The sequence below is a fragment of the Amaranthus tricolor genome, chromosome 12 (assembly GCF_026212465.1).
Source record: "Amaranthus tricolor cultivar Red isolate AtriRed21 chromosome 12, ASM2621246v1, whole genome shotgun sequence".
NCBI classification, from domain to species: domain Eukaryota; kingdom Viridiplantae; phylum Streptophyta; class Magnoliopsida; order Caryophyllales; family Amaranthaceae; genus Amaranthus; species Amaranthus tricolor.
In genome coordinates this window covers 16,396,230-16,408,027 of record NC_080058.1, presented here as the reverse complement: position 1 = coordinate 16,408,027, position 11,798 = coordinate 16,396,230, and the positions used below count along the sequence as shown (strand labels likewise).

General features: G+C 34.3%; 2 protein-coding genes across 2 annotated transcripts; one reads left to right on the top strand and one right to left on the bottom strand.

Moving 5' to 3' along the window:
* Positions 1 to 490: 490 nt before the first annotated feature.
* LOC130796737 (polyadenylate-binding protein RBP45-like) lies at positions 491 to 5,599 on the top strand. Its single transcript, XM_057659110.1, has 7 exons — positions 491 to 1,050; positions 1,737 to 2,205; positions 4,605 to 4,660; positions 4,733 to 4,863; positions 4,957 to 5,053; positions 5,133 to 5,282; positions 5,359 to 5,599. The coding sequence occupies exons 1-7, from the start codon at positions 706 to 708 to the stop codon at positions 5,359 to 5,361; spliced, it is 1,251 nt and encodes a 416-aa protein (XP_057515093.1). The 5' UTR covers positions 491 to 705; the 3' UTR covers positions 5,362 to 5,599.
* A 4,138-nt stretch (positions 5,600 to 9,737) lies between these two features.
* On the bottom strand, positions 9,738 to 11,730 carry LOC130796912 (pentatricopeptide repeat-containing protein At5g56310). Its single transcript, XM_057659341.1, has one exon. It carries the CDS (start codon positions 11,469 to 11,471, stop codon positions 9,885 to 9,887), a length of 1,587 nt encoding a protein of 528 aa, XP_057515324.1. The 5' UTR covers positions 11,472 to 11,730; the 3' UTR covers positions 9,738 to 9,884.
* Between the last annotated feature and the right edge of the window lie 68 nt (positions 11,731 to 11,798).

Below are 11,798 nucleotides of genomic sequence, written 5' to 3'. Positions count from 1 at the left end.
TTTGGTTTGTTTTTTGTTCTTGAAAACAAAAAAAAAAAAAAAAAAAAAAAAAAACAATACAAAACGACACCAAACAAAGTGATTTTCAGTTTTTAACATATGACACGTACCATATGACTTTAAAATTTAAAAAAAAAAATCATAAAATATCGAACATGCTCATATTTGAATATATTTTTAGATTCGTATTAAAACGTAATTTTTGAATAACAAAAATCTATATTTTATATTTTATAATTTAAAATATATTAATCAAAGATATTAACGGTTAAAAATATTAAATTAAGTTGCCTAACAATCCTAACATCAGATTTTAAAGGCGGAGTAAAACTTGACAAATTCTATAAAGGCCTTGTACAATTTAAAAATAATAATAATTTTCTAATAATTTCATATCTTTAAACATATAACATATATATTAACTAATTTAATATTAAATTCCTTAATTTTTAAGACTCTATACAGTCAAATACGCCGAACACGCTTACAACTTTTCAACTCAATACGATAAAAATATGAATGAAGGGCAAAATCATTGTCGAGAATAAATAGACCGCCTCACTGACATACGAAATATCTCCTCTCACACAATTGTGTATCCGAGGGTTAGGAAAAGGAAACTCCCAACATCTATTTTCTTTTCTCCTCCTATTCGCGCTCTCCACAACTCTCCATCTAGGGTTTCCTTTCCCTAAATCAAACAATATGCATCAACCATCCGCCGGCGTTGTTCCGCCTCCCATGCCCCCCCAACTCGATCCAACTCAGCAACAACCACTGTCTCAATACGGCCAGCCACCGCAGCAGCAGCCATGGATGATGATGGCTCCACCTCCTCAACAGCCTCAACAACCATCTTATCCGCCTCAGATGTGGCCTCCTCAACAACAGTCGGGTATGCCTCCTCCTCAGCTTCCACAGGCTCCGCCTCAGCAGTATTCCATGTCTTCTGCTGCCAATCCTGATGAGATTCGTTCGCTTTGGATCGGTGATTTACAGTATTGGATGGATGAAACTTATATTCATAGTTGTTTTGCTGCTTCAGGAGAGGTATAATTTGTACTTGTTTTTTCTTCCAATCTTTTTGGGTGTTCTTGAAATGATTTATTTGTTTAAAAATCTTGGCGAATAATCTGAAAAACTTCAAGTATTCAAATTTTTGTTTAAACTGTTTGTACGATTGAATTGAAGAATGTTTGGTTCCAATGGCGGATCTTGATTCTTGAGGTAGAGATCTGAACTCCAACACCTAGTCTGAAAATTAACTTGTAACCACGAAGCCACATGCCCACATCTTTTTGCTGTGAATGTTAGACAATATTATGGTTTTATGTAATGACACAAAGATCTTCTGTGGCCGAACCTTTTTAATGGAGTAGAAATGATGGGTTGGGATTTCATAGGTGGTTCTGTAATTGATGGCAATGTATGCAATGGAGATGTTGAAGTGAAACATAAAAATCAACGCATATTGGTTTCCGTTGATATGAGTTAATTGGATTTCTTATACTTGGAAAATTAAACTTGTCCTACGCTGAGTACTTTGGGAGTGCGCCTTTTAGTTCCTTGATGTAGCCAAGTTAGCGTCTACGTGTATGAATGTACCCCCTGATACTATTTATTTTTGAAGGGTTGATGACTGTAATTTACTATTCTTATTTTCCTCTTGCAAAGTCCTTGTTCATTTTATTTTCTCGACTAAACTCACTCTTTTTTGTTAAATTTGTGTTATACAGGTTGTAAATGTGAAGGTTATCCGAAATAAGCAAACCAGTCTTTCAGAAGGTTATGGTTTTATAGAATTTGTTAACCGAGCTGCAGCTGAAAGGGTTCTAACTACGTACAATGGTACATTGATGCCACAAACTGAACAGGCCTTCAGACTGAATTGGGCAACACTTGGTGCTGGTCAGAGGCGCCAAGATGATGCTTCCGATTACACAGTTTTTGTTGGAGATCTAGCAGCAGATGTTACTGATGTTATGCTTCAAGATGCATTCCATACTCATTATTCGTCTGTTAAGGGTGCAAAGGTTATTACTGATCATATTACAGGGCGTTCTAAAGGGTATGGATTTGTGATGTTTGCCGACGAGAGTGACCAACAACGTGCGATGACTGAAATGAATGGAGTTGTCTTGTCAACCAGGCCAATGAGGATTGGCGCAGCTGCCAATAAAAAATCTGCCAATGTTCAGCAGAATGGTATACATTTGGTCTTTATTTGGTCTTTCCTTGCCTTGTTTTGATGTTATTATTGTTTGAGTGCCATTTGTTGATGCTTCTCTGATATGTGAATACTCTTTAGAATGCAATTTTGTTCACTTAAGCTAGCGAGATCCTATTTATGAACCCTTTCAATATTAGTCCTTTCCTTCCATTTTACCTTTATATCTTCGGCAAGATAATTCTAATAAAAAACTTGCGGAAAGCGCTTATAAATCTCATGTTGTCTCAAAGCAGGACACCAAGAGGCTCTCGTATTGGGGGCCTGGAATTGACTTCAGCTGAAATGATTCCACTTTATTGCGTGGCCTCATTTTAGGTCAGTCATTTTCTTAATGCCAAGAAGTTCAATGTTTTTTAATTCAATTCTCGAAGCATTTGTTATGCTACATCATAATTTATTTTTTTCATTCAATTACTCTTAAAGCACATTGAATGAGGTTTAAAAGTGCTCCTTTTTAACTATCAGTTTGATTCAGTTCCTTTAAATTTCCTAGACCACCTGGTCTCTTTGTTGCAGTTACATTTTAAGCCGTTTTAAATGTTGGTGGACAATGTTCTAACGTTTTGTTGCTCATATACCTTCAAACAGGTGTTAGAAAATTTATGGGTTTTTTCTTTGAAAGCATTTAACTAATTTTTGTATAACGTGCTATTGAGTCCTTGTCCCTATTGATGATGTTTACATACTTTTTTGATAGTTGAGCAAAGTAGCTTATAACCTAATAGGTTAGTTATTCATTTTGAAAGCATTTTTGTCTTGATTAATTTTGTACATCGTGCTATTGATTCCTTGTCCCGATTGATGATTTTTACATACCTTTTTGATACTTGAGAAAAGTAGCTTATAACCTTATAGATAAGGGAAAGACTAAATGGCTAGTTTTTAAGGTGTGCTGTATGAATTGATTAGTCTAATTATCTAGCCTAGGTTAGCCAAAGGCTGGCGCCTTGGGTTGGGGACTGGATGAGCGCCTTAATAGGGTTTTGCAAGGCAATTCCTAACTTACAGAGCACCATTTAGCGCTTAAATGCAAGCACCTTAGAGTGCCTAAAAAAACTTTTTGGTCTTAGCTTCTAAATAAGATGCGAATACCCGTCATGTCTTCCCTTCTTTTTTTCACCTCTTCTTTTCGGTACTTTTAGTGGATTTTGAAGCTTGTTTTTGGCTTCATACCCAAACGCTGGTACCTAGAGCTTAGGCTACAAGGACATTAAGCGCCTTAAAGCTCCTTGCGCCTTTTATAATTGAGATGAAATGTCATCTTATTCAGCTTCAGCAAAGGCATAAACTTTTCGCTAATATCAGAGTATGTTTGCATTATTGCTTTTACATATTTTATCCTGCTGCACATTGCTGTCTCCACGAGGCTAGTTTATAGTTTCAGGACTTCTGCCTTAATAATTGACCGAGAACTTCAACTCTTTTATGATTATTTTTTTTCATATCTTCTCTTTGGTTTTATTCTCATGATTGCTTTGTGAACAATGGGTGCTTATTGGTCTGTACTCTAATGTTTTTGAGTCCCTTATTTAGTACTGATAATGGCCAGGGTTCCTAAAATTCGAATACTTGGTTTCTTTGTATTGGTTATTTTTGGCTTGGTGACCTTTGATTAAATCAGTAGTGGCTCAACTTAGAAGTTGGTGATCATCATTACAGTTTTTGAAGTTGTTTTGGAGCTTCTTGTATTGAGTACTTGAAATGAATATGAAAATTGGGCTTGCTATGAGCTTTACTTTCTTTGGCATTATTTGGTTGATATTCTGTCAATTTCAGTATCACTAATCTGCTGTTTACTTGTCATATTACTTCATTTTCAGTGGAAAATTATAATATGTTTGCGAGTGCATCACTTGTTGCCTTTTTGTTTTTGATAGAGCTAGTAATTGCTGATGGTTTCACTTGTTATCTTCTGGCTTTGCTAGACCTAGGATGATTTGTCTGCACGTTTTGTGTTGTGGTACCTAACAGCTTCCATGCATATACTTTGTAAACTGCATAACTTTTCATGTACTTTTCAACTGATTGCTATTATGATATGGTTGCTTGTTCTCTGTTGTTTTCACCCTTGCGTGAAAAGTTTGCGACGTTGCCCTCATTATTTTATTTAAAGGTCTGTTTTTTCATTCCTTGATTTATAAGTGCTATACTTTCTACTTTTTCTGACAAGTCTGAACTTTTGAACTCTGTTCTAAATTCTTATGTAATGCTGAAAACATTCTACACTGCTTTGCTTGTGCATCTTCTTTGCCCTTTGTTGTATATGTCAATTGTCTTGTTTGAGGAATTTATCTTGTTTTTCTCCAGTGGCAATGGACTGAAATTTGCTGTTTCTGTTTTGTTACATTTTCTTCTTTTCTGTTTCCATTTGCAGAGTCTTATCAGAATGCACAGGGAAATCCAGGCGCAAATGATCCCAATAACACTACTGTGGGTAGTCTGCATTTTTATGTTGATGTAATTGCTCTCATTACAATTCTAATATTCTTTCTACGGTTGTAGATATTTGTTGGTGGTTTGGACCCCAATGTTACTGATGATCAGTTAAGACAAGTGTTCAGCTCATATGGTGAATTGGTTCATGTGAAAATACCAGTAGGCAAGGGTTGTGGTTTTGTGCAGTTTGCAAGCAGGTTAGTTATGTGGGCCCTAAACCCATTTTGATTGTAATCTTATGCATGCCTTTTGAATCTCAGTCTGATTGTATGTTACTCTCAAATTTTTAGAGCTGCAGCTGAGCAAGCATTGGCAGCATTGAATGGAGCCACAATAGGTTCACAAAATGTAAGGCTTTCTTGGGGCCGTAGTCCGTCAAGTAAACAGGTATGCCACTTTCTTTATCCTGATGCATCCATGTGAATTTTTTCCCTAGATGGCAAGTGATGTTTGCTGATGATTTCAGGCACAACCTAGTCAGGCTCAGTGGAATGGAGCATATTACGGATATCCTCAGGGATACGATGCCTATGGATATGCAGCAGCTCCTCAGGATCCTAACATGTATTATGCAAATTATGCGGCTGGATATGGAAATTACCAACAAACACAGCAGGTGCCCTAATTTTTCTTGTATACTTGATAGCCTAAGGTTGAACACAATCAATTAAGACTTGTTCTTATGTTTGCAGTGATTTCTTTTCTTGATGTGGTGTGCGGTTAAGGAAGTCGATGATTAACAATACAATTTCAAGAGATTTGGTAGATGAATTTTGGTGGGATCATATATTGTAGCTTCTCTTGTCCCTTTTTTAAATGTTCTACTTGATCTATGCAGGGTATTCGTTCTATTCCGGTCCTCTAAACCTTTCAAGCTTTTGATTTTGTGACTTTGTGTTTCTGAATTGCATTTATGAAATAGTAGATCGTTTAGTAATCGATATATGGTAGTATTCAGTTATATGTTTCTATTTAATTTAGCTTAAGATTTAATTATTTTTCAATTTGGTTTCATTAAATTGGAGGTAGTCTTTAGCTTTACAAATAATACATTTATTTCTATAAGTTATGAATTTGTGAGAAAGTGATGTGTTATTTAATTCTTTTAGTTTAGTTTATTTTTGTTTTTGTCATTTTTTGAAAACCTTTATATATATTTTTTTTTTGTATGTTTTGAGTGTATTGACTATTGACCATAGTCCATAATAGCTATAGTAAAAATTTGGTTTTATTAGAATATATATTGAAGTGTGTTGGTAACATTTTTAAAACGCAGTGCACGTGCCATAAAAGTGCCGAGTATTAATTTCCACAATACTAAATATACTTTACCATCCATGCTAAAATGTTCCATAAATTGCATGCTTGCCATCGAGTAGATTATTAGAAGTTCTAAAAAATTAAATTAACTTAATCATGTTTAAACTTATTAAGTGAGTTTGAATAAATAGACATTATTAATATATGTGGTAAATCTGTTGATAATAATCTCACTATTTTAATTTTAAAATTACCTCACCTATTGTATGTGTCCCCTAGGTTGGTGATTTTGTCAAGGCAAAATTAGAGGTGTTCATTCGAATTATCGGGTTAATTTCGGATTAGTTTGAAATTAGGTGTTGTGTCGATATTGTTTTTTACATAATTATAAATTATTTTGCAAGTTGGGTTTGGTTTCAAAATCGGGTAAATTTTATATTTTCGGATCTGTTTTGAATACCTCTAGGCAAAATACTCTAGTTTCAAGGCTAGTACATCTGAAATAGTACCCTGGCTTTTTCCTATCAAATTAAAATCAATTGAATGTATAGTGATTCATGGACTTACTAAAGAAACGAACAAATTGTAGCCATTGTTCTAATTTATTAATCACTCTCTTGCAATAAAAGAAAAACTAATGCATTATGTGAGCATAGTACATCCACCTAGCTGTTAACTGTACAAAAAAATTGCAAATTCTAATTTGTTCCACATCCTTCAAGGAAGTGCAACTAGAGCCAACTAGCATAGGTTCCATTATAAGGTTTGATAATTGGTTGTGATAGCATAGGTTCCTTTGCATTCAGCATAAGAAATAGTTTTTTTTTTTTTCTTTTATTTCATCCTAATAAATAGGCATCTTTTGGTACCTTTTACACAACATCTCTGTTAATTCAGTGATTGCATTATCACCACCATTTTTTTTGTCCAACACAAGCATCAAATGACCTTACATCAATCCTCCATTGTGGATGTATGGATTCCGAATATAAAGATTTTTCTTTCCAGTCATACATCATATGAGCACAAGGTAGTCTCACTGTAGATTGAAAGTGTCCCAAATGTGTGGCTTTAACCTTGTCAAATTTTACCATTACAAATTTCTCAAAAATCTTATTCATTGCAAAAGTTGATACGTGATCAACAACATTCTCAAAGAAAGGGATACGATACTTGTGAGGAATTCCAATGTTTTCTTCTCCATGTGTAAGACTCTAAAATAAGCATAAGCTTTATTAAATATTTCTTCTGTTTGAGCATATATGATTGTATTCCATGTCGACATAAAATCATTCCACACATACAAAAATATGGACAGAGTTGGGAAAACGAATTGTATAGCATTCATCAAGGCTAACTCTCTGTTTGTCACAATAATCAAGTGTTCAGTTGAGTCACCCTAATGTTAGTAAACATTTGTAAAGCCCATATAAATTTCAACCGTCTCTTTTTCTAGGAATGTACAGCATGAATAAAAGATTTGTTAAAATATGATACACCAATTATACCAAGTAAAGATTGCTTGTATTTATTAATCTTGTAAGTGCAATCCATAACATAAATAAACATTGGAAAATGATTTTGTTAAAATGGACTTTGGATGAGAAAAAAACATGTGTTAAATGTCTTCCATCATCATGTTTGTAGTTATAAATAAACCCCCTATGACTAAGTTCATCAAATAGAGCTTCTGACATTGACCGACCATCTAAATTATCTTGAAAAATCTTTGCCTTTATGTTATAATTGTTCCTCTATATTGATTGAAGATTCATATCCTTTTTGTCGAAGAGACGACAATATTTGGCGAGGTTGAATTCCTACCATACTCATCTTTTTAACATCTAAACATCTAAAATCTCTTCTTTTGACAAACGACGTATAAAAGGATGGCCACACATACTAGTAGAAGGTTTGTGATTGTAGAGAAATTTTCAAAAGTCTTAACGAGTTTAAAATTATTTTTTAAATAAGTCTAATACATCATGAGTATTTATTTTATGCTTGAAAATATATAAACCTGTCAAGATACATATATTCTTTAAAGTTCAAACAATTAAATATTATATGCAAGCAAAATGTCCAAAGCATAAAACTTAGAATATCCAACACTTTATACAAAAAGCAATGCCATTAGAATTTTTTATTCATAAATTTATTGAAAAGCTTCGTCCATTATCATCAAACATAAGAAAACAGAACAATGAAATAATTGAAAATTTCAGTAAAATTTTTATTAATCTCAAAAATACCCATTGTTAAAGCTTATATTGCTTTGTAGATCGAAACTATAATCACATTGAATTGAAAATATTGAAATATAGTTTTAAAGCATTACAATTTAGAAAAAAGAATCAACATGAAAAAAATAGCTGTAGAGCAATCGAGCTCCAAATGTTTCTTTTTTAAGAGAATCAAACCTTGAGAAAACGAGATGCAAGGGATCTTTCTAGAGTTCTTTGACCGAGACTGGCGTGATATCACATCCTATTGATGGGCCAAGGCCGCACTTGCTTTGCTCTACATTCGATCAATAGAGGGAAATCAACTACTAACATTTAGGGTCAACTGGTCATTTTACCGGTAGTAAAAAACCATATTTATATTTACATTATTATGAAGCTCTCACGCTTACTTGTATTATACAGTTGTGGATATAAAAATATATTACTTTTGGGGAGATAACGGGTAACCTATTCTTCTCCGTGTTGAGTTGGTGGATCCTCTAGAGGACAAGCCATATTGATTGAGATGGCTCGTGCCGCAATTGGCATTTTCTCACACCGCACGAGTTGTACATTTCTTACGCGATGACCAGTGAGTAGTTACATTAATTGCTTTTCAATTCACAATTCTTTATTTCGCTTCTTACTTGCAACTAATCATTGTTTTATTTCATAGATGATATGGGATACATATCTAGTAGAAAAGGGCAACGATTATGAGGACGATACATCTACTGCTGATTCTTAGACTATGTATATAACTTTATAGGTCATGGACAATTCTATATATTTGTATAATTATTTACATTGTTATATTGTTGGTGCTTGAATGAGAAATTTGATGAAAATTAATATGTGAATTTATTTTATTGCAAAAGTATGTATTTATAAGTTAAGATAGAGAAAAAAAAAGAACTAATAAAAATGCTGCCTTAAACAACGTTTTTATGGTCAAAGATAAAGTCAAGAATTGAATAAAATTAGAGTATAGGAAATCGTTATTTCAGACAACGTTTTTGGTTAAAGGTAGGGCAAAATAACATCGATAAATATTTAAGGCTACTTAATTTAAGAAGTGTTATACATTTTGGCACCTTACACATGTCCAGAACCAACCCTGTATGCGACTTATAGAAAATTTGAGTGAGTTGAACTAAGTCTGAGTTATGCTTACCGACATGCAACACACATAAACCTACTTGAGGTGATGTCTTGAATGACACATCTGAAGCTCAAGTCCTATCAAAGATTGGGTTATGAAAACTAGAAAATAAATAGTTAATGTCTCAAAGCTGAGATTATTTTTATGGGATTGACTTAATATATAATTATTATCTTAAAGTGATCACTTATAACTTTAAAATAATTATTTATTGTTTTAAAGTGGTCACTTTTCATAGTCTTAGAGTGATCACTTATAACTTTAAAGAGATTACTTACAATCTAAAAGTGATCAATTAGATAAATGGGCTAATTATATTAGCTTGTTTCATAGTGAGACAATCTTATACTAGAGTTGTTGTTCTTATAGCTTTTTTGTTTTGTAGAATATTATTGTAACAAACATTAAGAGGGGCAAAAGATTATACAACTTACAAGCAATAAAAAAATTAAATATTGTAAACATTTAGACATGGCTATCTAACAAAGGCCATCAAAATTGATGCACAAAAAACATTTCACATAGGGTGGGACTAATTAATTATCCATCTCCAACGAATTAAATTTACAGTTCACATACATTCCTCCATCAACAATTGTTCCTCTATATTTTGATTACAAACGTCAAGTAAGCATTGCTGATTAATCTCCCAGAGGATATCAAGAATCTCCTTCGCCTCAGGATACGATACTGCACCAGCAGCAAAGCTACGAATGCAATCGTTCAACTCAATCGAGCTTTCACCAGTAAACTTGTTCAAACCTGAGCTTCTCATTGTCTTTCTCACCAACCTAGCTTCACTCCAACATCCAGCTGCAGCGTACGTGTTCGAAACAAGAGCATAATTCCCACTATTATCAGGTTCCAATATTGAAAGATGCACCAAAGCGTCTGCAGCAATTGAAGGATCTTGATGCATCCTAGCAGCTGCTAGAATCGATCCCCATATAGCTGCATTAGTATTAAAGGGCATCCTCTTAACTAGATCCACTGCTTCTTTGACATGGCCAGTGCGACCTAGCAAATCTACCATACATCCATAGTGTTGTATCTTTGGTAAGATCCCATACTTAGAGAACATGAAATTGAAATAGAAGCTCCCTAATTCAACAAACCCAACATGGCTACAAGCAGACAAAATTCCGATAAAAGTTACGTCATTTGGCCTACTTCCTGCACTTTCCATACGACAAAACATCTCTAATGCTTCTTTTCCGAGACCATGATAGGCCAACCCCACTATTATTGTTGTCCAAGATACCACGTTCTTGCACTGCATACTCTCGAAAACTTGCAAAGCCTTCTCTACATCTCCCGATTTCACATACATATCAACAAGAGCGTTATTAAGGGGTATGGTTATACGCAGCCCACGCTTGTTAATATAGTCATGGATACCCTCACCTAACTCAAGTGCCCCTAAATCAGCACAAGCTGACAGAGCAGCCAATACAGCAACCTCATCAACCTCAATTCCTCGTATTCCTTGAAAAATCTTAATTGCTTCCTTAGGTTGATTCACATGAACATAAGCAGTAATCATAGTAGTCCACGAGATAACATTTCTATCTGTCATACTATCAAACAATTTCTGCGCATTATCCATATCACCAGCACCTGCATACCCAGAAATCATCGCATTCCACAATGCAACATCATTTGAGGTAGACATTTTATCGAACACCTTGCGTGCATCTTCCACGCCAACACAAGATGAATACATCTGAACAATGGCAATTGTAACATGAATATTCCATTCAAACCCACATTTAATAATCTGCCCATGAATCTTTTTCCCTGCATTAAAATCCGAAACTCGGCCCACAGCTTTGAGAACAAATGGGAAGGAGTAAGAATCTGGGAAAAGACCAACAACCCGAATATTGTTGAAGAGAAAGATTGCTTCTTGAGAAGAACTATGGTTTGAAGATAAAGCTTTGATCATGGTATTGCAAAGAAAGATAGTGGGCAGAAATTTTTGCTTGAAAACAGAGTAGCCATAATGGGAAACATTGAACCTTGAGCAGGCTTCGATGAAGGAGGAAAGGAGGAAGCTGTCATCGTAAAGTCCAGTAGAAAGAAGGAATCCATGGAGTTGGTGTATGTGTTTTAATGAAGAGCAATATTTGAGCTTGGAAATTAAGCTCCCACGCATCATCCAATTTGGATCATTGTTTTTGCGTCATTAATAGGTTTTGTACTCTTCACATTTTGTGTCATTCTTCTTTTGCTGTAATAGGAGTTATGATATGAACAACAGAACAAGTCAGCCAAATAAGCCCATGAGTTGACTTACCTTCAATTCAGGTTTGAATTTGGATGTGTTTTTGAAGTACTCATAGTTCAACTAAACAACAGTCAATTAAAATTGAATCCTGAATCCATTTGTAAATCAATTGAATTCGAAATGCACTAATGGTATGTTGATAACTTGCAATTCATTTCCGGACATTGAATTGGTTTAAATATAATTTTTGACATACTT